Here is a 27,501-nt window from a genome sequence, read left to right on the forward strand (position 1 = left end):
CCTTCTATTCCTTTCTCCCTCATGTGCTTATCTCGCTTCCCCTTAAATCCACAGCCAAGATTTCCCAATTGGGCATAAACCAAAGCAGTCAATTGTCTGTTATGGACAACTGTTAGAACTGCAAGAAATGCATTTGTCCAAAATGGGAGAGTACTTAACAGAATTGCTGGAAGTGGATGTTGATCACGCGATTCACTGATGGAACAAGAGATGAATAATGAGCAAAGCTGAAAGGGGACAAAGGAGTCAATGAAACGCTATTCCAAAACTCCAGGATGACTAGAAACTATTGCCAATAGGCTGCCTTGGTACGGTTTGACTGAGAGCGGATATCATATTCCTGCTGAGTCCGGATACTCGCAACGTCAGGAGATGTGGTGAAAGCTTGTGTCTTGCCACGAGTGGCAGAAACAGGCCACTGGAGACATCTGATTAGCAGGCAAAGCTGGACCCAAAACCATCGGTGCTGAGCTTTTAACATCTGCGTGTTGTGCGTTTTTGTATTTTTCCAATTCCCCCTCACTCTTCTGCTGCCGTTTCGCAATGAGGAACTGGGAAACCACATCAATATGGCCAAATGGAACGGCCCAATCCTGTGCACTTTTACTAACTTACAGAATTCTACAAATGACCGCCCACTGGGTGGGGGGAGGGAGAGCGAGAAAAAGGTTAAGATGAGGACACGGACAGGCCAGGCTGTGATGCCTCTGCTGTCAAATAACCTGGTGACATGCACCATCATGCTCCTGAGGGTGAGGCACAGGAGAGTGATGAATGCCAGTGGACCTGTACCTCAGAAAACTTGAGGGGGGGGGGGGGGGAAAGAGAAGAGAGGGGCGGAGCGGGAGGGGGGGGGTGGGAGAGCGGGACGGGGAGGCGGGGGGGAGGAGGAGGAGGGGCGGAGCGGGACAGAGAGCGGGGAGGAGGGGCGGAGCGGGAGAGGGGAGAAACCAAAAACACTTTGTAACAAGTGTCTCCAGTGTCGAAATCCTCATCATAAACAGCACCATGAAAATTCCCCACCCCCAAAAAGTCCATGTTTTATGATCCAATAAACAGAACTGAAAGGGAGCATCAGGACCTTGCAAACCACCTCAGACTTTATATTCTAAGCAGAAGGGTTTTTTTTGGTGACACTTCAGCTAAATTCTCTCTTCTATAAAAAGAAACAATAAAATATTGAAACTACAATCTGTCCTTGAAAGACATTCACTAGGATTATCTGCACATCTTTCATGATGAATTAGAAAGTGCTCCACACATTGTTCTGTAGGCTGAAAACTGCTGAGTTGGTTGTGTTCAGTAATGCACTGCAGACATGAACTTCAATTTGCTTCACCTTAATCAGAGCGAGCAGAGCAGACCACTTCGATGTGCTTCTGAATCACTCTCAAACAGATCTTCTGAGGAGGGCCAGAAAAAGGACAGTTCTCCAGACAATTTCGTATTGAATTGGAAAGATAAAGCAGATGATCAACAGGGACTCGATTCTATGAACTGTGAACGAAGGTCTCCACTTGTTTTGCACAGACCAAATAGGCATCACTATAAGAGGGAAGAAAGAAAGAGAGGGAAGAAAGAAAGAGAGGGAAGAAAGAAAGAGAGGGAAGAAAGAAAGAGAGGGAAGAAAGAAAGAGAGGGAAGAAAGAAAGAGAGGGAAGAAAGAAAGAGAGGGAAGAAAGAGAGGGCCACGGAGGGATTTAAATACAAGGTTGAGAATTTTAAATGTGGGACATTGTCCAGAAGCCAAAGACTTTTGGAGACATGGTCGCCAAGAAAGGCTGGACCCGAAACCATCGGTGCTGAGCATTTAACTTCTGCGCGTTGAGCATTTTTGTATTTTTCCAATTCCCCCTCACTCTTCTGCGGCCTTTCGGAATAAGGAACTGGGAAACCACATCAATATGGTCAAATGGAGCGGCCCAATCCTGTGCATGTTTACTAACATCAATTGATTTCTAAAAATGACTGACCAGCTAAAGAGGGACAACAGGTTTAAACAGAGGCTAGGGGAGGGAAGGGAGGGGAGGGGAGGGAAGGGAAGGGAGGGCGAGAGCGCCAAAATAGGATGAGGACACGGACAGGTGAGGTTGTGATGCCCCTGCTGTCAAATAGCCCGGTAACATGCACCATCACGGTCTTGTTAGTCACCCTCCTGTGCCTCACCCATGCCAGTAAAACTGGACCTCAAAACAATCAATGCTTTTTGGGGGAGGGGTAGAGGAGAGAGAGAGAGAGAGCGCGCGCGCGCGAGAGGGGAGGGGTGGAGCAGGAGAGAGAGCGCGCGCGCGAGAGGGGAGGGGTGGAGCAGGAGAGAGAGAGCACGCGCGAGAGAGGAGGGGTGGAGCAGGAGAGAGAGAGCACGCGCGAGAGAGGAGGGGTGGAGCAGGAGAGAGAGCGCGCGCGCGAGAGGGGAGGGGTGGAGCAGGAGAGAGAGCGCGCGCGAGAGAGGAGGGGTGGAGCAGGAGAGAGAGAGAGCACGCGCGAGAGAGGAGGGGTGGAGCAGGAGAGAGAGCGCGCGCGCGAGAGGGGAGGGGTGGAGCAGGAGAGAGAGAGCACGCGCGAGAGAGGAGGGGTGGAGCAGGAGAGAGAGCGCACGCGCGAGAGAGGAGGGGTGGAGCAGGAGAGAGAGCGCGCGCGAGAGGGGAGGGGTGGAGCAGGAGAGAGAGAGAGAGAGAGAGAGCGCGCGCGCGAGAGGGGAGGGGTGGAGCAGGAGAGAGGAGGGGTGGAGCAGGAAAAAGGGGGGTACAGCAGGAGGGGGGATAGGGGTAGTCGCAGGTGAATTTATGGAGATGGGAGAAGATTATAGGGCGGGTAGCTCATCTCGGGGTCAAACAGAACAGCAAGGTTGCAAACAATCTGGTTCAGTGGAGAGAGAAAGGGATGGAGTCGATAAGTGTGGCGACAGAGTTAGAGGTGAAGGCCGAGGACGATGGATTTGAACTTCTCAATGTTTGGCTGGAGAAAATTGCTGCTCATCCAAGACTGGATGTTGGTCAAGCAGCACAACAGCACAGAACCAGTGGAATCGTTGAGGGTTGTTGGAGAGGTAGAGCTGGGTGTCATCAACGTGCATGTGGAAGCTGACCCCGTGTCTGCAGGTCACGTTACAAAGGGGCAGCATGTAGGTGAGGAAGAGGAGGGGGCCAGAGATAGATCTTTGGGGGACTTCGGAGGTGAAAAGCAAAGCCATTACTAGAGATGCTCTACTTATAAGGAGAGAGGTGAGAGTGGAATCAAGTGAGTGCAGCCCTACTGAGCTGGACAATAAAGGAGGATGATGTGGTCGACCATGTCGAAGGCTGTAGAGAGGACGAGGATGTGAGATGGGATAATGCAACATGGACAAATTACAACAGTCGGAACATTTCTCCATAGCACAATGATCCTGAGGAGCTGGGATGGGCGAATTCTGGAACTGTTACTCCGCCCAACATCGGGGAGTGGCGGGGGGGGGGGGGGGGGGGGGTCGAAAAAGGGTACATAAAGCAAAAGTCAGAGGTTCTTGGGGGGAGAGGGGAGCGAGGACAGAAAACGAGCAAGAGAGAACTAGAGAGAGGAGAAAGCCCAAGAGAGCGAGAGACACGCACACACACGGAAACAGACAAAATACTATACGTGTGCACATTGCTAACCTATACCAGTTTCTGTTTATCATTGAACACTGCTCTGTATACAGTACAACCATGTCTGCAGTTTGATTAGAGAAAGGTAAAGACCCCGTTACATGGTGCTCTACAGATCACTTCACAATTGCCAGCTTTTATTGATGAGGTGAGAGAGCAGGCTAGCAGTTTTCTGCCAACAAGTTGGGTCTGACCAAGCCCTTCGTAGTCAATGTGTCTGTTAACGGATCGTGGAAATTAACTTTGGACAGAGATGGATGGACTTGTGCAAATTGTAGTGAACAAATGGACGGGTGTGACCGAGTATTCCAGGGTCAATCCAATAGTTTCTGTTCTTTACAGCTCACCTAACATCAGTGGTCTGCCTGTGGAAAGGGTTTCAGATGGCCATCATATATAAACACCAGCAAATTCACGCTACTGAGAAGCCTTCGATTGGAATAACCGTTTCTTACACTCAACAGTCTCCTGTTACATCAGCTAATCCACACTGGAGAGAAACCTGTGCATAAAAGACAATTTACATCATCTGTGTTAACCTCTAGGATTACTCAAGGTGGCAGTGGAATATATTCCATTCAAAAATGTTGAAAAGCCCAAGGTAGAAGGAAATACTGTAGCACCCTGTGTATATTCAGAGTCACAGCACTGAAACAGGCCATTCAGCCCATCAAGTCCGTGACAGTGTTTTTCTCCATCAGACACCTAGTCTAATCCCATTCTTCTGATCACTTCCTATAAGCCTTCAATACTCCTCTTGTTCACGCAGCTATCAAAAGAATTTATGGACTCACAAAAACAGCTTGTGCCGGAGAACTCCACATTCTAACCATCCTCTGCGTCAAGAAATGTTTAACATTCTCTTCAATTCTTTTTGTGACCATCTTAATTCGTGTTCTCTAGTTACCATCTCGCCAACCAGTGGAAATAGTGCACATCACTATTTAACCTGTTATAATCCTTCATAAGTTTGAAGTTTTGGATCAGGTCACCCCTGTGACCTCCTCAGCTTCAGTGAAAAAAGCCCTAGCTTAAGGAGAAGCTAAGTATATGAGGGAAAAGGAATAGATGGATATGTTGATCGGGTGAGATGAAGTAGGGTGGGGAGGAGGCTCGTGTGGAGCATAAACACCAGCACGGACCAACTGGGCCAAATGGCCTGTTTCTGTGCTGTAAATTCTCTGTAATTCTCGTCTCTCTTCAAAGCTGTAACCTCTCAGTTAAGTTTTGGGGCTTTACTCAAGCTGTTCTTTGGTTTCAGCATCTCAGACCACTCCCTACAGTATGTGGAGTTAGGTCACAGATCAGCCATGATCTCACTGAATGGCGGAACAGGTTCGAGGGGCTAAATGGCTTACTCCTGTTCTTATCTTCCTACGGCCCTATGAAGAAATGCAAAACATGATTTTCATTCCCCCACTGAAGTCCATGGAGGGGGTTAAACTGTAATGTTGAGCGATTGCATTGTGAAAGCAGAGGAGGTTTTAAGCACCACGGGCAATCCTGCAGGAAGTCAATGAGCAAAGAATGAAATCATCAGCAAAAAAAAGAGACAAGGAAAAAGGCGACAAGGCTGAATGATGCCGGGTAAGATCACTCGTATGAAAGAAGAGCAGCAGAGGGTCAAGTATCCTAGGGGCCAAGTTAATGGGAAAAGTCAGAGGACCTAGATCGGAGATGGAGTGATTTGGGAGAACACGACAGATGTACAAATACAGCTTTGGTGGGAGGCCATGTCAGAGGCTCTGGAAATGTCAAACTCAATGAATGATGATCCACCGAAGAGATTAAGAGCAGGGTTCCAGAGGTGTGTAACATCAGTGGAGTTGAGGAGTGGAGCAGATCAGACATGATCTAATTGAATGGCGGCGCAGTCTTCGTGCAAGGAAATCTCCTTATTCTCCAGCGCATCCACTCCATTTAATTGGATATAAACAAGGCCCTTGACTATCAATATTTAATAAAAGAGCAAAAAGATACTGAGCTGCAAAGGCCAGACGTTGGGGTACATAAACACCATCTCTAATATTTACCAACACCGAGTGAATGGTACAGGGTCAAGTGTTCATCAGCCTTTCTACTTACAACAACTCGCATTTATATGGCGCCTCGAACATAGTAAAACGTCCCAAGGTGTGTCACAGGAGCGTTATCAGACAAAGATCAACTAGCCACACAAGGAGATATTAGGACAGGTGACCAAAAGCTTGGCCAAAGAGGTAGGTTTTAAGGAGCATCTTAAAGGAAGAGAGAGGTGTAGAGAGATGGAGAGGTTTAGGGAGGGAATTCCAGAGCTTAGGGCTTAGGCAGCTGAAGGCATGGCCGCCAATGGTGGGGCGAAAATTGGGGATGTGCAGGAGGCCAGAATTGGAGGAGCGCAGAGATCTCGGAGGGTTGTAGGCCTGGAGGAGGTTACAGAGATAGGGAGGGGCGAGGCCGTAGAGGGATTTGAACACAAGGATGAGAATTAAAAAATCGAGGTGTTACCTCTACATTAAAGTTTGTTGGAGGAGGGAAGAAATGTGATAGTTAAAGAGAACGCATTGGGGAAAATGAGGTAGAATCCCCTCAGCGGTCAGTAGTGTACAGTCATAAGAAGAATCTGCACCTTTCTGGCACCCTCAGTCAGCTTTTCAATAGTAAAATTAAAACATTTTATTCAAACCAAGTGCCTTATGCTCAGCTTAGAAAGCAAGTTGTCAACTGGTCAGATAGCAGCTACAGTTACTAATTTGGAAATAAAATGTCTTTCAATCCCACAGTTAACAAATATCAGCAGCTACATAGCCTGTGAGTTTGGAATGCACTTACATCCACTGAGGTTCAATAATCTGACAGGCTTGTCTGCACTCATTTCATATCCCAGCACTCAGGCAAGATCTATTCAGTGCAGTGCTCAAGACTAATGATGGACCTTCAGTTTCAGGAATAATTCATTAAATACCCCAGTGAGGGAGACTGTGGGAAGGCTGAGTGTCAAGCACAGGCTCCCTCACCCTTTACAGTGTCAGAGTAGATCTTACATTAGTGTAAAACCTCAAAAATTCAATGCTACTCATCAGCAGTGCGCCAATCAGGAGTGTGGTGCTTTATCTCAAATTATGACTTAGAAATACACATGTTAGAAAATCCAAACATTTAAAAATTTGAGGTAGAGATTGGAATTTTTTTTTAAAAAAGAGTTTTTCAATCCATCTTTTCTTCTTCCACTGCCCCCGACTCACGATGGGAAACTGTTCCACAACGAGAATGGCCTCAGTCCCTTGCCAAAGCATTCATTCCTCACTAGCACGCTTGGGGAACGTCTGCAGGCAATTCGCCCGCATAGGGCATTCACAGGCAATCCTGGTCCCTATCCTCACTCGACATCCACACATGCATTTTTCATCAGTGACATTGAAGTGTGTATATTTATACTCATTGAGGGAAAGTTCTGCATGAATATTTAGATGCCCGTTAATTGTCAAGTAAAACTCCAAATAATTCCTCCAGCCTGATATGTACACGTATACACGTGCACATACACATACATGCACACACGTACACATATCAGGCTAGAGGATCATATGGAGTTTTACTTGACACTTAATGGGGATCTAAATATATATGCAGAACTTTCCCTCAATAAGAATAATTAGGTAGAATCAGGACCATGGAAGGTGTGAGATTAATGGGTGGAATGGCCTTTTTTAATCTATGTTCTTAGCCACACGATAAATTAAATTTAAGCAGTAACTTAAGCAGAGTGCTTTGGTGGGATCTACATGACAAGGCACACCATATGGGCTCAATGGCCTTCTCTCTTGTATCCTTAAAATGGGTGAATTTGCTTTCTTAAAAATACACATTTCTGCTCATTTCAAATGCTACACTTAATTTCATCTGTCACACCAGCCAGTTAGTCTGTGCGATTAGGTGCCATGCTCCAGGAAGCAGTATTGATGTACAATAATGACAGTGTCAGATGCGCTGATGCATACACTCTCCCCCCACGCCCCCCCCCCCCTCACATAGCATTTGCGAATCAGGGCCAGTACAGAATGGGTAATTTTCAGTGCCGAGTGAAAGCATTCATTTCACTTCTGCTCAAAGACTGATGTATAAACTGTGCAATTTCCACATCTCATTACACCCTGGAGAGAGGCCATGTCAACAATATAGGATCTGCCTTGATTTGAATCCACGTAAGCTCAACACGTACAAAAATTGCCTTCAGCGAAGGATAGGCCAGCCTGCAGCAAGGCAAGACGCCATCACCTCTCAAAATGAACCATGGCAGCGCCCAAACTCTAGGTGCCCACACCTCCTGACAAAGGTAACAACTTGATCTGTGAAGGCATCTTTTCCAGATTCGAAGAATGGAAAATTTAATCGGAATAAATATTGACACCACTGTGACAGCTGCATATAGTGACACAAGTCCCAACCAGAATGGAGACGATTGGGTAATTCCCTCAGCTGCCTTTCTGGAGGGAGAAAGGATTGAGGCAGGTAGGTCAGGTTGAGATCAAAGAGAGGAACTTTTTCCCTCTCCTAATCCAACCCAGTGCAAATTTTTGTCTTTTTATAATACAGCAAAGCACTAGGCATCGTCATGGATCTATCTACAATACCCCGTAGATCACTGAAAGCATATTGCCTCTTCTGGACAGAATAACCTTTCCGCCTTGGTGTTTTCTCTGTAATTCTAATTCCCTGATGTCATCAGAATTCATTATATACCTTCAAGATGATTTGTGCACTCTCTTTGCCTATTTCAATCGTAGCACTTCAAATGCTGCAGTCTAAACCCAAAAGCTCCACATTCTCGGCCGCTGCCACCATCCTGTAATACACAGGGAGGTTGGTGTTTTCATATCTTCGCACTCTTCCCTTGGAGAACATTCTTGGATCTACTAAATTTACCATACTGCCACAGGGCACGGTTGTGTCTACTCGACAGTCAGGTGGTCATCGAGCTTCACTTTCAGTTTTGCTACTGTGTATTAAATTGGGCTGCAGAAAGTGTAAATCCAAGAATGATGCACTATTAGTTTTATCTTTTCCAAGATCATAATTTTCAGTCATGGTACTTCCCCACCTCTCTGAGGAGCGAGCAAGCCTTTGGCTTAGTGGTAGCATTCCCGCCTCTAGGTCAGAAGGTGCAGGGTTCAATCCCCACTCTAGACAGTTCCAGCGAGTGGAGGCCGGAGCCCTAGCTCTGCATTCTGGGTTGACATTCCAGTGGGATAATCTTATCCGGTGGATGTGAGTCGCCCCCTTCCACCCTACAGTTTGTGGGAGCTTATAAAACCCTCCCACCATACAGGACTAACCACCCTATCGGCTGGTATAAAGGTAGTTATGGACTTGGAATTTGCGTCACACTGTTAATCAACCTGCAAACCTTTCCACTACTTCACATTGTTCTCCAAGGGAAGAGTGTGAAGATATGAAAATGATGTGGAGATGCCGGTGATGGACTGGGGTGGACAAATGTAAGGACTTGCACAACACCAGGTTATAGTCCAACAGTTTTATTTTAAATCACAAGCTTTCGGAGCTTACCTCCTTCATCAGGTGAGTGAAGGGTTCTAAAAACGCATAGCATATATAGTCAGAGAACAATGCCTGGTGATTATAGATAATCTTTCCAACTGCCCCCCATCACATCTCGGCTGGGAGACGATCACATCAATCAAAGGTGTCGTTGGTGTTCAGACAGGTGAGCCACGGAAAACATTACATCCCAGTATACTGAATACACAATGGGTCAGATTACAAAGACAGAGAGAGAGAGGGAATGTCCAGTTGTATTAAAAAAAGATAACTTTTTTTCGCTGGTGGGGTTACATGTAGCGTGACATGAACCCAAGATCCTGCACCCACGAGGACGGTCTCAACCGGGATCTTGGGTTCATGTCACGTTACATGTAACCCCACCAGCGGAAAAAAGTTATCTTCAATGACCTATCCTCTAGTAATTTATTCCACATGATTATTTCCTTTTGGTTCCAACTGACTTTCCTTCTTACTCCCATTGTCCTAATTTTTAAAACTCAAGTCCACTGGTATTTGAACTCTGCGAACCTGGATTCATTTTGTCAATTCCATTCAAAATCTTCAATCAGGTCACCTCAAAGCATCAATTTCTTTGATCTTTCCTTCAAACTTGATGCCTGACCTCTGATTTTGATAACACCTCAAGTGCAATAATATCTTCGTGGTTTAATGACCAAACTCTGCACAGAACTCACGCTAGGGTCTGTGTTACTGTCATTATAATTAATTAGGTGGTTTCTCATAAATCAACAACTTGCATTTATATAGCGCTTTTAACATAGCAAAAGATCCCAAGGCGCTTCACAGGAACAATCAAACAAAATCTCACACTGAGCCACATAGAGATATTAGGCTTGGTCAAAGAGGTTGGTTTTAAAGAGGAAAGGTAGAGCAGCGGAGAGGTTTAGGGAGGGAATTCCAGAGCTTAGGGCCTAGAAGCTGAAGGCACATCAGCCAATGGTGGAGCAATTAAAATCGGGGATTGCGCAAGAGGCAAGAATTGGAGGAGCGCAGAGATCTCGGAGGGTTGTAGGAGGTTACAGAGATAGATAGGGGCGAGGCCAAAGATAAGAATTTCAAAATCGAGGCATTCCCACACCGGAAGCCAATGTAGGTTAGAGTGCACAAGGGTGATGGGTGAAAGGGACTTGGTACGAGTTAGGATATGGGCAGCAGAGTTTTGGATGAGCTCAAGTTTATGGAGGCTGGAAGATGGGAGGCCGGCCAGAACAGCTTTGGAATAATCAAGTCTAGAGGTAACATGGATGAGGGTTTCAGCAGCAGATGAGCTGAGGCAGGGGCGGAGACGGACGATGCTACTGAGGTGGAAGTAGGTGGTCTTGGTGATGCAGCGGATGGGTGGTCGGCAGCTCATCTCAGGGTCAAATAGGACGCCCCTGCACGGGACAAAAAATGCTCTTTACAGGACTATATTTCAAAACTTCAATTAAAAATTTCAAAACTGAGATTGATAGGTTTTTGTTAGGCGAGGGTATTAAGGGTTAAGGAACCACGGTGGGTAGATGGAGTTAAGATACAGATCAGCCATGATCTAACTGAATGGTTGAACAGGTTCGAGGGGCTGAATGGCCTGCTCCTGTTCCTATATCATTACATTTGCTACCAATGTTATGTGCTCAAACACTCAAACAAAACAAGATGAATAGAGAAGACAAAAGATAGTAGTAGGTTTCATAGACTGACAATAATCCAGCAGGTTAGTTAAGTTTGATAGACCCTTCCTGAATGCACGTCGACTATTCTTCAATAAGTTACACACAACCTTGTGTTCACCCAACAGATCCCTCAATAACCACTTTGAAGGTTATTCTTGGAATCAGAGTTAAACCTTATTGGTCTACAGTTTCCAGGCATATTGGAACCAGTTTTAAATTGAGTTCACTGGCCACTCGCTAATCTTGTGGACCCTGTTCCAAAATTGCTAACTAAAAATATTTTTTGTACTTCTTCTGGCACCTCTAGAATGCAATTTCTGCCAAAGAATGTCTCATTAAAGTGCAGGTCCTTCTCTAATTAGCCTTCAGTCCGTCAATTCAAGTGATCTGATTGGTCTGTGGTCTCAATTTTTCTAGCTATATGATTTGTCTATGAGAATCATGTGACCTATGGGGGGTGGGGGAGAGAAAGACACCAGACAGAAAGATGATGACTCAACGTATCTCTAATTCCAGTAATGGTGACTCTTCTTATGCTTCACATCTAAACCCCACTCCTGCCTCAACCTCACTGGCCCAACATTACATGACTCTCTTCTCCCCCCACTACTCAGTATCAAGCTACACATTGTACTCCCACCCTAATCTCGCAGTTCAGATCCAGCTATCTATCGTGAGCTGCTAGAGGACAGGAGCTCAGCTTTCCAGTGCTCACCACTTCCGGTCATTCTGCTAGGTCCCTCTCTAAACGGTTCTTCCATTCGCTCTCCCATCCCTGCAATTGCAGCCTCCAGTCTCTCGCTCTCCCCTCCCAGCCTCTCATACTCTGGCTCCATTCCCAGCTCAGAGGCCTACCTTCCCTTGTGGTGCTCTGGAGCCTGGCAAATATTGGGGACCAGGTCCTCAGCCAGCACGAGATCGTAGCAGGAGCCCAGTGCATCCTCCCCTCTGAAGCATGCCGGGTCATGCAGCAGTGGAGTGGTCTGAGGCTAGAACAACTACAAATAATACCAGTAAGGATCCTTGCTCTTGATCACTTTCCAACAACCTCTGCTATAAAGTGCATTTGTATACATTAGGCGAGGGGAGATCAGGCTTGGCTGGTATGTCCTCCACCAAATAGCCCAGAGGCACTCACTGCCAAGGCTCCCAAATAATGGCCACTAAGGTGAGGTAGCAGAGGACAACTTGCCATGGACTAACACCTTGAAGAGAATGAAGGGATAATTGGGAAGTGTCTCCAACTGAAATTACCTAAGCTCAGAACTTTGGGAGCAGTTGGGAAACAATGTGATACATCATGGAAGGAGAGGGGATCTTGAGCAAGGGTTTCGGGGGGTAGTCACGCGACTGAGCGTGAGAGGGCTGGCAGGAGAAGAGGAAAGAATGGTGACTATCTACACGTTAGGGAATGCAAGGAGTGACAGGCTAGAGTAGGAATGCCCAGAACAAAGTATGCTCTCCAACAAGTTTGAAACATTGGCTTCTTGTGGGGAAGATGAGCAAGGCGATTAAATGGATTACAATGGCACCAAAAAACAAGATGGCTTGGGGAAGGGAAAGAGATTAGCGGTTCAGTTAGGAATGCAGTAGCAATAGGAGGCTTGATAGTTAGGGAAGTAGATACTATCTTTTGCAGTCTAGACCAAGAGTCCCAATGTTCTGTTGCCTCCCAGGTGCTAGAGAAGGACCATTTCAGGAAGGCTGGAGATGATTATGGAAGGGGAGGGAAAGCAGCCACATCATGGTCCATGTGGCAGGTGACGACTTAGGGAAGAAAAGGCTGATGTCCTGCAGAAGGTCAGGAAGCATGTCTGGGGGCAGGACTTCAAGGGTGGTAATCTCTAGATAGCTTCCCCAGCAGGAGAGTTATCTTTTACACAGAGGTTGGTGAGGCTGTGGAATTCACGACCAGAGTTAGTGATTGAAGTAGAGACCATGTCAACTTTTAAGAACAGACTGGATAGGTGGTTAATGAGGAATAAATGAGATATGGGAATAGGGAGGGCACATAGGATTAGGACTGCTGCTCGTGTGGAGGATAAACACCAACACGGACTCGTTGGGCTGAAAGGCCTGTTCCTGTGTTGTAATTTCTATGTAGAAAGGAAATAAATAAAAGCAAGGCACTCAACTCAAATTCAGGCCAGATTGATGGAAGAGAAGCCATGCTGCCCACAGCTGCAGAATTCCTCAAGTGGATTAAGCTGGGAGCAGTCTCATCCTGTTCCGAGCAAGCTTCAATCCACAGCACAAAGTGAGGCACTAATCAGACAGCTCTCCAAAGGACAAAAACAGCTCAGGGAAAGATGCAGCAAACAGGAGGTGCTCAGAGTTTGGGGCAGAATTAAGGAGCATTGTTTGAGCAGAGTTCAAAGACCAATCTGGAAATAAAATGCTGGTATCAGTAAAAGCTGTCAGATTGTTGTAAAAACTCAACTGGTTCACTAATGTCCTTTAGGGAAGGAAACCTGCCGTCCTTACCCGGTCTGGCCGTTATGTGACTCAGGCCCACAACCATTATAGTTAACTCTTAATTGCCCTCTGAAGTGACCTAGCAAACCACTCAGTTGTACCCAGGGCAATTAGGAATGGGCAATAAATGCTTACCTTGCCAGCGACGCCCATATCCCAAGAATAATTTTTTTTTAAATTCTGTATTTAACCTATGTTCACATTTATAACGGAAGAACTCCATGATGCAAAACTTGATCTGGCAGTGTCTGATATTGACACTAGGTGCAGGAAGTGTTAAATTCCACAGCATTAACGAAGTGAAAAGTGTTTAATTGCATAGGATGGAAATTCCTCAACTTGACGAGCACAAGAATTCAAAAAGCTAACCATCGTGTTTTGCCTCAGGGAGTGGCAACATTACATTCATGTAGTTTTTCTTAAAATCCTCACAAGCCTCTGCCAATAATTAGCCATTGTAAACAATTTTACAACACCAAGTTATAGTCCAACGATTTTATTTTTAATCCCACAAGCTTTCGGGGGCTTTCCCCTTCCTCAGGCAGTGTGGAAAAGACTGCCTGAGGAAGGGGAAAGCCCCCGAAAGCTTGTGGGATTAAAAATAAAATCGTTGGACTATAACTTGGTGTTGTAAAATTGTTTACAATTGTTAACCCCAGTCCATCACCGGCATCTCCACATCATAATAATTAGCCAGACTAATGGCCTGGGTATTCGTACAAAATTTTACAAGTGTGAAACAGAACAGCGTCCCAAGGCAACATTCCATTGCATACAAGTGTTTGACGTGCTGCTATGGGACAGCTTCAGTCCTGCTCCTCACTCAAACCAAACGGAAGCTCATTCTGACATCCTGTCACTTCTGGTCCCTGGTCAGATGTGATGAGCATGGCCCCTAACGTTGCTCTGCTTTCTCCAATCTCGAGATCTGCCAATACACGGACAGATTTCTCATTAACCCTACGTGTTTGGCTCCCTTTGAATCACATGCACACAGCACCATTACAGAATCTGGTCCCTTAGTGTGGGGTCTCAGTCAACATCTCCCTCAGCTCAGTTTTGTAAGATTCCCTTAAATGAACAATCACGGTAACTTTCTACAAGTGTATTTAGGCAATTTTTCATATTTAAAAGTCTTACTTTCCTAAACATTGTAGTTACAGGGCTTTTCTGTTTGCCTCTCCTCATCCCCATCACTAAGCCTTGGATATATAAGTGCAAATTCTCATACCCAGACTCGAGGTAACACCTTCCAGGAGTTGTCATACCAAGTCCCAGAGTTTCCTCATTAGCTACACAATAGACATTTGCGTTCAGGTAGTAGAAGGACCTACACAGGTCGGCCAGCGCAGTTCCAGACAACTTGGTGTTCTGGTTGTCCAAGTGCCTTGTACCAAGCTCACTCGTTGCTTAATCCAGATCCTCGCACAATGGGCGTAGGCAAAGAGGTGTAACTGCTGTTAAGCCGACTCCCTCTCCAGGATACTCACTGACAGGATGGAGTAGGCTGGAGCCCACCTTCCCTGCAGCTGCTCCCCATCTTGGCTTTGGAACTCAGACGTGGGCAGGATGAAGCGCTGTTGTTGCAGCATGCCTTGGAATTGTGAACCGGAAAGGAAAATGGTTTGGGCACACATCTCCTCGGCTAAGCCATTGTCCAAGAGGGTGGGTACAACGCACTAGAGGGCGATCCCACAATCCTGTCCTAATATCTCCTTATGTGGTTCAGTGTCAAATTTTGTTTGATAATGATCCTGTGAATCGCCTTGGGACATTTTACTATGTTAAGGCATTATATAAATGCATGTTGTTGTTGCCTAACAAAAATCTGTATCTCAGTTTTAAAATTTTCAATTGACGCCGAGCCACAACAGCTTTTTGGGGGAAGGGTGTTCCAGATTTCCACTACCCTTTGTGTGAAGAAGTGCTATCTAACATCAACCCTGAACCGCCGAGCTCTAATTTTACGGTTGTGTCCCGTTGATCTGGACTCCTCCACCAGAGGAAAACGTTTCGCTCTCTCTCCCCTATCAACTCCTTTAATCATCTTCAACACCTCAGTGTCCATTGCTGTATGAGGTGCCGTAATAGACAGGACAGTACTCATCAAATCCACTCACGACCCTTTCAAGTACCTAACTTGCTCTGTGCAAGTCAAAATATTCAGTTTTATTTTTCTTTGATGGAACTGATAAACCTGCAACGTTGGCTTTTGTGCATGGTGCCACAGAATGGTAAGGCACAGGCTCAGGCCTCAGACTCTTCATGCAGCCCGTTTCCTGTACAGAGAGCAGGAAAAAAATGAATCGGGTGGTTTGAGGACAATACTGGGAGGAGTCTGGAGAGAATATCTGCGGCATGTGGCTTGGAATGACCCGAAGCCAAGGGGAGAAACTAAAATGGAAAAGACTGACTGCATTATAATGAGATTATCACAGCCCTCGTTGAACTGGCCCGGACTGAAGGTTTATTATAACCAGCAGAGGAGCTCAAACCTTTAAGCAGAAACCCCGATAAAGAACTGCTTTGTCGATCCCAAGCTGGTAAGAAATGCTTATTACATCCAAACACACTGTGCCACGCACTCCGTATTATACCATGATGATGTGCAGTAACCAGAGAACTTCAATAAAAAATCTCAAGTATAACAGAGCACGTTAGCAGATTTTTCTTATGCTTGTAATTCTTGAGAAAGCTGAAGAATGATTACGTACAGTCATTAGCGCAGAATACGGTTACTTCAACTCAAATCTGATCACAATTCGCCATTGCATTTTCTCCCAACCAGTACCCCGATAAGATCAACACTCACCACAATGACACATTCACAGCAAGGAAACTGCTGCCTTTTAAAACGAGTACTGATGATAGGACTTTCACATACTCTCTTTGGCACAGCGTCACAGTTGGTATAAAGAGACCTTTCAGCAGTCAGTTCCTCCCAGCAGCACCAGGGCCAGCCTGTTAGCAGCTTGACAGGAATATCAGAGACCAAAATCTCTCACAAATATCATTCTTCTAAAAAAAACTGTCACAGTAAAATCATGTGGCACAACTCGGTGAGGAAAGCACGAGTTAACACACAATGGATAATACAGCTGATGTCCCATGGCATTGCTCAAGTACAAAAAAAATCTCTCTTCCAGCAACTGTCTTTCTGCTCATTTCCCATTCACTAATTTTTTTTTCTATCCCTCTTTTAATCCGCCATCCTTTTACTCTCCATTAGGCGATGACACACTGTTCTCAATATATCATTGGCCAATTGTACTGGTTTCACGCTCCCCTCCGTCCTTCTGCCTTGACACATAGCAACCCCCCCCCTCAACCAGCCCCTCTCTGAGGGAGTGCTGAACGGTCGGAGGTGACACTTTCAGATGAGACGTTAAAGCGAGGTCCCATCGCAGATGGCCGTAAAAGATCCGATGGCATCCCATCCCTTAGACAACGACAACATCAACTTGCACTTATATAGCGCTTTTAACGTAGTAAAATGTCCCAAGGCGCTTCACAGGAGCGATTATCAAACAAAATTTGACAGCGAGCCACATAAGGAGATATTAATACAGGCGACCAAAAGCTTGGTCAAAGAGGTAGGTTTTAAGGAGGGTCTTAAAGGAGGAGAGAGAGGTGGAGAGGTTTAGGGAGGGAATTCCAGAGCTTAGGGCCTTGGCAGCTGAAGGCATGCCCGCCAATGGCGGAGCGATTAAAATCAGGGATACGCAAGAGGTCAGAGATCACGGAGGGTTGTAGGAGGTTAGAGAGATAGGGAGGGGCGAGGCCACGGAGGGATTTGAAAACAAGGATGAAAATTTTTAAATCGTGGCTTTGCCGGACCGGGAGCCAATGCAAGCACAGGGGTGATGGGAGAACGGGACTTGGTGCGAGTTAGGATATGGGCAACAGAGGTTTGGATGAGCTCAAGTTTATGGAGGGTGGAAGATGGGAGGCTGGCCAGGAGAGCATTGGAATAGTCAAGCCTAGAGGCACCAAAGGCACGGACAAGGGTTTCAGCAGCAGATATGCTGAGGCAGGGGTGGAGAAGGGCGATGTTACGGAGGTGGAAGGGTGGAAGTAGGCGGTCTTGGTGATGGAGCAGATATGTGGTCGGAAGCTCAGCTCAGGGTCAAGTAGAACACCAAGGTTGCGAACGGTCTGATTCAGCCTCAGACAGTGGCCAGGGAGAGGGATGGAGTCGGTGGCTAGGAAACGGAGTTTGCGGCGGAGACCGAAGACAATGACCTCATGCATGTTCCTTAACTCCTGGCAGGAGGTCAAAGAAACCTGTGGCCAATTACAGGAAAAACTCAGGAAAATTCCTCATTGGCACCCCTAGACAATTCCAGGAAACTTATGGTTACCTAAATGCATCGCTAAACACGATTATGGTGTGTTCGTACTCCACAAGTTTAGAATCATTGCAAAGCAAAACCACTTCACTCCAATGTTACAGTTGTGGCGTAAATGGACCCTTAAACTAAACCACTCCTGCTCTCTTCCCCACAACCCCCCCCAAACATGTCCCAATTTTGTTAGGAACACAGGACTATACAGGACTGGAAATAACCACCTTCATCCATCATGCCTGTCCCAAAAGTCATGAACTTCTGATCCCACTTCTCTTCCGATACCCCTCAAAAGCCCCGTCAAAAATGTATCCATCAGTCTTTTAAAATTTATACGCCCCTCTGCTTCCACGGCCTCTAAGGAGGCAGTTCCACATGTTTACCACCCTCGGCTACACATTCACGTTTTATCCTCTAAGTTTGAGTTCGTGTACCCTTGTCCTAATGCTTGTGTTAATATTTAACAACTGGGATCCAGTTTATCAATTCCGATTGAAGATTTTAAGTACTTCTGTAAAGTCACCTCTAAGTTGCCGTTTCTTCAATGTAAACCGTGGTCTTTCCTCAGAGTTCAGATGCCCAATTCTATTTATCAAGTTGTCCTTCTTTGTACTCCCACCCCTCACCACCGCACCGCCCCCAACCCAGTACCATACACAATACTCAAGCTGGAGCCAGATCAATGCTTCTTGGGACGTGTTCTATCACTCAAGCTATACTTCCTAAGTTCCTATTAGCTCTTTCACTCCCACCACATTTTGTGCTGACAGTTTAAGAGTCTTTTTCACTAACAACTGCAGATCCCTCTCATGTCTCGTCTCCTGTGGACGGTTCCCATACATTTTGCATTCCTACCGAATTTTCCCTTTCCTAGTTTCGCATTTCCCACTTTTTGGTCCAACCCCTGCCAACCTCTCGAGATCTCTTCGGTAAGTGGTCAGCGAGTTCCTGACAATCCAGACGGCCCCTCCCAATTTGGTATCAGCAAGCTTGGACAACATTGTCCCTAGCTCCGAATTATTAAAATGTACATCAAAAACAACAGCCCCAGAACCAACCACTGCAGTACCCCATTAGCAACCTCTCTCCATGTAGATGGTGCTCCTACAACAATCCTTTGCAGCCTCTTAACCAGTTAGCCTCCAATTCAAAAGCTTCCCTTCTATTCCATGCCTTTCTATGTTGTCATTTCCAGTGTGGTTTGTTTTGTGCTGAAGTCTAGGCATACTAAATCTACTAAACTCCTCTCATCTTCTAACTCAATTATAACTTCAAAGAACTAGATTTGCCCAGCATGATCTGCCATCAGTAAACACTTACTGATAACGCTTCCATCAATCTATGATTCGCCCGATGTTTCACTTATCTCTTTTAAGATAATATCTAATTTGACTAACTACTGATGTCAATCTCCCAGCTCTATTGCTCCCTGGGTTATCATTTTTAGAAGTTAGCACAGTTGCCTCTTCCCAGTCCCTTGGCACAACTCCTGTATCCAGCGACTTCCTTAGATTATGCGTCTGATATCATTTGCCAGCTCCTTCAATACTCGTGTCAGGGCCGGGTGTCTTGCCCATTTTTAGTGAGCTGTGCACAAATAGTTCTTATAGGAAAACAAAAAGGTCTTTCAAAGGGTATAATTACTCCCAAAAATATATACCTCATGCTACATACACAAATACCCACCCGCTAGCTAGTCAGCTTTATTTAAATCTATTTCAGACATTCAATCAATGCTAAAAGCATGATAACTCAAACTATCGACAACATTTTCTGAGAGGTACAACCTAGAATTGTCAAGTTACATTACCAAATGAAGGCTGCGACAAGGCAGGTATTCAGTGGTACCGACACAGTAATAACCCTATGTGGGCTCCAGTAATTAACATTTTGGAGAAGAATTTAAGCATGTAAAAGTGCAATCATTGGTGTCAATGAGAAAGCCAATTAGAGAGGTCATAACGTACAACTGCTAGTGCAATACCCACCATTAGTACACATCCACTGAAATCATCAGCTTTCTACATTACCAAGTCAAGCAGTCACATTGTCAACACTGCGTGGACATTCTTACCAGAGCAGGACTTGAATTACTAATGGGAGTGAACTGTGCTACACATCACCAACCTCATTGTCACATGTGTAAAGAAAAAAGACTTGCCTTTATACAGCGCCTTTCATGACCTCAGGCCGTCCCAAAGGGCCTTACAGCAAATGAAGTACTTCTGAAGTGTAGTCACTGTTGTAATGTAGGAAACACGGTATCTAATTTGAACACAGCAAGATCCCACAAACAACAATGTGATAATAACCAGATAATCTGCTTTTTGTGATGTTGGTTGAGGGAGAAATATTGGCTGGAACACTGGGAAGAACTCCCCTGCTCTTCTTCGAAATAGTGCCATGGGATGTTATACCCAGAGAGGGCAGGCTTGGTTTAACGTCTCATCCGAGAAACAGCACCTGCGACAGTGCAGCACTCCCTCACAGTCCTGCCTGGAGTGTCAGCCTAGATTTTGAGCTCAAGTCTCTGGAATGGGACTTGAACCCACAACCTTCTGACTCAGAGACGAGTGTTACTACTGCACCACGGTTGACACCGTGATGAACAAGTGTGTTTTACACACCTTATTCATTACACACCTATGACCATTCTGCCTCCTCAGCCATGCATTCACTCACCTTCCCCAACGACTCTTGCTGCTGTGCGCTCCTTCTCGGCTCTGAAGCACCACGGAATGTTTTACCACGTTAAAGGTGCTATATAAATGCCAGTGGTAGTTGTAATTGGCATCGAGTCCCAAGCTCACCTTTCTCCAGATACTCTTCCAGACCTCGCCGCCTGGCATCCAACTGCTGCTCCGAGAGAGAAAACGGCCACTTCCTCGGAAGCTTTGGGAAATGGAAGTCGGAAAATTCCCTCTTCAGATTCTGGTGAAGAATAGTGAACTCGCGAAAGCGTCGAGAGCAGAGCTGGCGGCCAGCCATGTAAATGTTGAACACCTAAAACAAAAGTGGCAGAGCGGGTCAGAGATCATTAGAGCAGTTCAAAGAGAGAATAAAGATACAACTTTTAAGTATCAACCTTGGTTCAGTGGGTAGCTCTCTTCCTGAGTCAGACAATCGTGGGTCCAAGTTCCCACTCCAAAGTCTTGAGCACATAATCCAGGCTGACACTCCAGTGCAGTACTGAGGGAGAGCTACACTGTCGGAGGTGTCATCTTTCGGATGAGACATTAAACCGAGGCCCCGGCTGCCCTCTGAGGTGGATGTAAATTATCCCAGGGCACTATTTTGAAGAAGAGCGGGCGAGTTCTCCTGGTGCTTATCCCTCAATCATTAAAAAAATGGATGAGGTCACATATCACGTTGCTGTTTGTGGGACCTTGCTGTGCACAAATTGGCTGCAATGTTTTCCTAGATTAGAACAGTGACAACACTTCAAAAGTGCTTAATTGGCTATAAAGTGCTTTGGGACTTAGGGGTTGTGAAATGTAAGTTCTTTCCTTTTCTCGTTTAACTGGTGCACCGACATCTTTCTGGAAAGAGAGCCTGCCATCTCTACCAGGTCAGGCCTACACTTGAATCCAGTCCATGCCACTTGGGTTGACTCTTGGAACCCCTCAGGGCAACTAGGGATGGGCAGTAGATGCAGCCTTGCTGGCATCCCCCACATCCCGAGAACAAATCGAAAGGCTCTGCCAAGAATTGTTTCTTCCCCAGGAATTTTGTTGCCCAATCATTTGTACAAAAATTTCATCAGTTGGCATTTGCCAGCAGTGCCCAGCTCTCGAGCTGTACTGAACATATATGGAGTGGGACGTTTTACTATGTTAAAGGCGCTTTATAAATGCAAATTGTTTTTGTTGTTGAGGTTAAATCTGGAAATCCAGTCTTGGGCTTTCCAACAACGAATGGTAAACCAGGTGGAAGAACCAACTCGTTCCCACATTACAATAGTGACCACACTTGAAAAATACTTCATTTGCTGTAAAGGGCTTTGGGACGTCCTGAGGTCATGAAAGGCGCTATATAAATGCAAGTCTTTCTTTCACTCACCACGAACTTCTCCCCATTCCGCTCAACGTGTTTGTAGCCGGGGATAGAGATCGGCACTGCCCGTTTCTCACTGTAGTCGTAGTAAATGTTCCCAGAGGAGTCGTCACCAGGATCGAGGCGATCGGCTTCCTGTTGTGGAACAGACAGTACCGTCAGAATCAGCTCCCGATCGCCTGCCCGGATCAGGTCCACAACCTGTTTATGCGTCGCTCCCTCGACATTAACGCCATTCCTGGAGAGACAACGAACAGCATTATTAGAAGTGTGTGTGTGTGTGTGTGTAAAAAAATAAACACTTAAGGAACTGTAACAGGTTGTGGGTATGCAGGCAAGTGTCTGAAGGCTGTAGGTTCAAAGCCCCAGTCCAGGATTTCAGTATATAAAATAGTACAGTACGGAGGGAGTGCAGCAATGTCACAGATGCTGTCTTTTGGATGAGATAATAAATCGAGGCCTGCTTAGGAGGACACAAAAGAATCCATCGCACTATTCAAAGAAATGCAGAGGAATTCACCTGGTACCCTGACCAACACACTTCCCTCAAACACCAAAAATAGAGCATTTACTTACAAAAACAAAATGACTGTACTTTGAAAGTAATTAACTGATTGTGAAGTGTTTTGGGACAGTGTGTGAAGTGCAACATAAAATACAGCTCCTTTCCATAGCAGGGCTTGAAATTCATACAAGTTTCATACCAGCTGCCAGCCAATGTGCATCAGCCTATTAGAGGGAGCAGAGGATGAGGGACTTCAGTTATGTGGAGAGACCGGAGAAGCTAGGGTTATTTTCCTTGGAGCAGAGAAGGTTAAGGGGAGATTTAAGAGGTGTTCAAAATTATGAGGGGTTTTGAGTAAATAAGGAGAAATCGTTTCCAGTGGCAGAAGGGTCGATAACCAGAGGACACGGATTTAAGATAATTGACAAAAGAACCAAATGGGAGATGAGGGAAAAAAAAATTAATGCAGCGAGTTGTTACAATCTGGAATGCACTGCTTGGTGGAAGCAGATTCAATACTAACCCAAGGTGACGCTAATTTACAGGTTTCATTGTACTTGAAAAGGGAAATTTTGCAGGGCTAAAAGGAAAAAGCAAGGGAAATGGGATTAATTGGAAAACTTTATCAAAGAGCAGGTACAGGCACGATGGGCCCAATAGCCTCCTTCTATGCTGTATGATTCTATGATTGAAATATCAAATGCTTTGGGCCTAGTTGGTTACTAGCTTTTAATTATATAAAAATGCTTGATGGTCCCATTTACTCAACGACACCTTCTTCCAAATAATCTTGTGCGTCTAAACGACCACCTTTTGGTCATCTGGTACCACAGGCAGGTAACGAACAGGAAAAAAAAGTGCAGCTTTGTGCAACAAGCAAACACAGCAACAAAACCCAGATCAGTCAGCAAACACTTCCGGGTGTTGGGTAATGCATTACAGATACTCATGGAAAATGACAAGACATTGTCTGACTGTTCAATGGGCGATGTCATCTCGCCTTGCACAGGATCTACTGATATATCTAACCTCGGGGAACTATCCAGCCTAGGGGCTATGTTAAGCACTCGTCCCTTAATTGGGGTAGGTTCAAATCCAGGATTCAGAGTTTACCGTCCCAGTATTATCCCATGAATGGCAAGCTCCCACTCTAAAATCAACTTCTTTTTGCATTAAGGCATTAAGGATGATTGAAATACTCCAATCTGCAAGAAAAGTGGTTGAGGAAAACTCTGTACTCAGATGTCTTAAATATTGGTAAACGTTTTAAACGTAAGGTTATTGGATGTTACAATAGGACATACGCAGCTGGATTATGACATTCATCTTTACAGTGAACTGCAAATCCGTCCCAATTTTAAGCACAAATTTGGAAAGTTCTGGGTTAGTCTATTTACTACAATCTCCTCTGGTCATTATTGGGTCTGAAAAATAGCTTAAACAACTTTTAAGTTTCTGTGGAAAAAAAAATCAGTGACCTCTACTTATTTTAGCATCGTCCTCACTGCTGTTGAAGATCACATTTTTAAAAAAAACACACATGGCAACTCTGCTTCGGTTATTTTATTTTTAAGTTCCTCTCCACTGCCGTCACTCGCCCACAGTACTCCCCTCAGCAAGATACCAGGACACACTCACATTGTGACTGCTGCCCGATTAGCAGCCAACAGGAAGGGTCGATGAAGGTGAATTGCCGTACCTGATCCTTCCTTCGTCCTCTCACACTGCCTCCTTCCAGCAAAAAGCACAAAAACTGAAACCTGCACCCACCGCCATCATTCCAGTTTTAGTCTTTCAGTTAAGGTACAAGCAAAGCTCGCCCGACCAAAGTGAGGGCATCAAGTGACAGGACACAGCCTCGCCATTGCCCGGTTGAGAACAGAGGGCTCCACCGACCTTGCGGGCAAATATTTGAACACGAGAAACGAGGCTGGTTCCAACTCCACTGCTGTGAATCTGCCCGCTGCGTGCCTGAAATGCTTGCAGCTGTTAACAGTAAAAACTGTACCAGATCACTGCACATAATTTGAAGAGGCTTACAGTCCAGGCCAGATATACGGCAGGTTTGGTCCAGCCGGCAGATTGCTTTCCCAGTCAACCTTAAACCAGAGACTTCAGCACAAAATCTAGGCTGACACTCCAGTGCAGTACTGAGGGGAGTGCTCGACTATCAGATGTGCCGTCTTTCGGATGAGACGTTAAACCGAGGTCCCATCTACTCTCACAGGTGGACACAAAAGATCCTGTAGCACTATAATGAAGAGCAGGGGAGTTCTCCCAGTGTCCTGGCCAATATTTATTCCTCAAGCATAACAACTACTACAGGTGTTCTGACGAAAAGTCTTTGACCTGAAACGTTAACTCTGTTTCTTTCTCCACAGATGCTGCCTGACTTGCTGAGCTTTTCCAGCATTTTCTGCTTTTATTTCAGATTACCAGCATTAACAGTATTTTGCTTTTAAAAACAGATTATCTGGTTATTTATCTCACTGCTGTTCGTGAGAGCTTGCTGTGTGCAAATTGGTTGCAATTGTTTCCTACATTTCAACAGTGACTACACCTCAAAGGTATTGTCTGTAAAGTGCTATGGGACGTCCTGAGGTTGTAAAAGGCGCTAAATATATGCAAGTCTTTCTTTAAACCTGTGCAATAATGAGATTCTCAGAAATCCCAAGGCAGGCAGAAGACTTTTTTCCCCCAAATTTCTCAGTTTAGCCAACCAAATATAACCGAGTGCAGCTTATGCTCATCAAAGAAAGGCGTGGCATACAACATTCATAATAAATTGCACCGTCAACAAGTGTATTCTATAAAAAGGCACAGCCTATTAAGTGTTTCTGGCTGGGGTGGAGATCACTTTGTACAAAAGGCCGGAACTGAATGACAATAATCAGTGCCAGAGTGATCTCCTGGACTAGTTCCAATCGTCGAAGGGGGTTGGAGAGGAATGTCCCAGATTTCCGCGCCCCACCCCCCCCCCACCCCACCCCAGCACAAATTGGCCTGGGATTTTAATCTGGCTTTTTGCTTCTGCTGGGAGATCACATTGCCTTCGGGTGGGGTGGAGAGTGTACATATTGTGATGCACAAGGCATCACAGTTGCGTGGGACAGGCTGGATGGACCAGTGGGTCTTTTCCTGTCCGTCATTGTTCCTATGTTCTTAAATCAATAGGGCCCAAGTATTCACCAGAAATTTGTTAAAAACATTGAACGACTTGTAACTTACACAGAATTTACAGTATAGAAACAGGCCATTCAGCCTAACAGTCTATGCCAGTGTTTATGCTCCACAAGAGCCTCCTCATCTCACCCTATCAACATAACCTTCTATTCCTTTCTCCCTCATTAACTTATCAAACTTCCCCTCAAATGCATCAAATGATATATGCCCCAACCACCCCTTGTGTTAGCGATTTCCACATTCTAACCACTCTCTGAGTAAAGAAGTTTCTCCTGAATTCCTTAGCGGATTTATTAGTGACCATCTTATATTTATGGTCCCCTAGTTTTGGTCACCCCCACAAGTGGAAACATCTTGGTATTTCAGAAGCATTTTGCCCTCCCCACACATATTTTAAGGGGAGTTGTTCAGCGTGGTTTCACACAGCAGGTAGTCCAGTCAAATGAGATCTTCACACTCTGCCGTCACCTTGACTGTAAATGCTGCTCAAGATTAGGATTCAAACTTGGGGATCCTAAATCGAGCCCCCTGTACTAGAGCCATTCGCGAGTGAGGCCCCAGCCCCCACGCCGAAGAAACTCTACACTAAAAGCATACCTTAAAGTTAGCATATTAAATCTCCCAGCTGCAGCTCAGTGAAACCGCCCCAATCCTTGCACTATTAGCTGCTCCATTCCTAGATCTGTAGCCAATATTTGCACAGCTCGGAGTTTACAGGAGGTGTAGGGGCCTCATCCCACAGGAAATCTTACCCAGGAAACGTCTGTTTATTTGCCAGCACTTTTATTTTTTTTTTTAAGTTCTTCAAAAAAAAAAGCCTCTTAATATGCCTGGCTTAACACACGGCAGACAAACACAGCTGCCAGTGAAGCACTCCCTCTACAAAAGCCTTAGAGTCTCAGGAAAAAAAAGTTGTATATACTATCCATTAAACACCTAATCATGACTAATAACTGAAATGCACTTGGCCCCATTTTTCTATTGCTGAGGTTTGATAGCCATTTTTGGGCCAGACTACGAGATACGGCTACCAGATATCCCACTACATACTTCTTGATGTCAGCCGTGGCTCAGTTGGTAGCACTCTTGTCTCTGAGTCAGAAGGGCGTTGGTTCAAATCCCACTCCAGAGACTGCAGCACAAACTCAAGTTGACACTTCAGTGCAGTACTGAGGTGCCTTTCGGATGAGACATTAAACCGAGGCCCTGTCTGCCCTCTCAGGTGGATGTAAAAGATCCCATGGCACTATTTTGAACAGCAGAGGAGTTCTCCCTGGTGTCCAGGTCAATATTTATCCCTCAACCAACATCACAAACAAATTATCTGCTCATTATCACACTGCTGTTTGTGGGACCTCGCTGTGTGCAAATTGGCTGCCACATTTCCTACATTACAGCAGTATATAAATGCAAGTTTTTCTTTCTCTTATGTTATCACACAAGTTGCTCTTCTTCTTGCACCGAAGATGGGAGTGCCGACTGCCATGACTAGTGGACTAAGATACCTTTCGGAGAACTTCTAAACCCCGTCCCAGGAGGGCTGGTGGGTTTGAGGGAGTTTATGGTCAGACCCATTCTCTGAACCTCTAGTTAGCAGTCCCACAGTAACAACAACTTGCATTTATATAGCGTCTTTAATGTAGTGAAACGTCCCAAGGCCCTTCACAGGAGCATAATCAAATTAAAATTGACACCGAGCCTAAGAGTGAGATATTAGAACAAGTGACCAAAAGCTTGGCAATTGAAGGCAAGGCCGCCAATGGTGGAACTATTAAAATCAGGGATGCGCAAAAGGCCAGAATTGTAGGAGCGCAGAGATTTCGAGAGTTGTTGGGCTAGAGGAAGTTACAGAGATAAGGAGGGACGAGATCATGAAGGGACTTGAAAGCAAGGTTGGGAATTTTAAAATTGAGGCGTTGCTGCACCGGGAGCCAATGTAGGTCAGCGAGCACAGGGGTGTGGGTGGATGGGACTTGGTGCGAGTTAGGATTCAGACAGCAGACATTGCATCACCTATTGTTTCTCTAACACACACTACAATGGGTCAGTTAAATTATGAAGAAGTGACAATGACCAAGTAGAAACACAGTTCTAAA

At 45.5% G+C, this 27,501-nt stretch overlaps 1 protein-coding gene across 3 annotated transcripts in view; it reads right to left on the reverse strand.

Moving 5' to 3' along the window:
* The window catches only part of LOC137304699 (sorting nexin-27-like), an 89,854-nt gene that overhangs the window by 28,695 nt on the left and 33,658 nt on the right, over window positions 1-27,501 (reverse strand). For all 3 annotated transcript variants that reach the window (XM_067973363.1, XM_067973364.1, XM_067973365.1), the window contains exons 2-3: window positions 21,724-21,955; window positions 20,475-20,667 (exon numbers count right to left, since the gene is read on the reverse strand). In XM_067973363.1, coding sequence (XP_067829464.1) covers window positions 20,475-20,667; window positions 21,724-21,955 — 425 coding nt within the window. The remainder of the gene's footprint in view (window positions 1-20,474; window positions 20,668-21,723; window positions 21,956-27,501) is intronic.

The sequence above is a fragment of the Heptranchias perlo genome, chromosome 38 (genome assembly GCF_035084215.1).
Source record: "Heptranchias perlo isolate sHepPer1 chromosome 38, sHepPer1.hap1, whole genome shotgun sequence".
NCBI classification, from domain to species: domain Eukaryota; kingdom Metazoa; phylum Chordata; class Chondrichthyes; order Hexanchiformes; family Hexanchidae; genus Heptranchias; species Heptranchias perlo.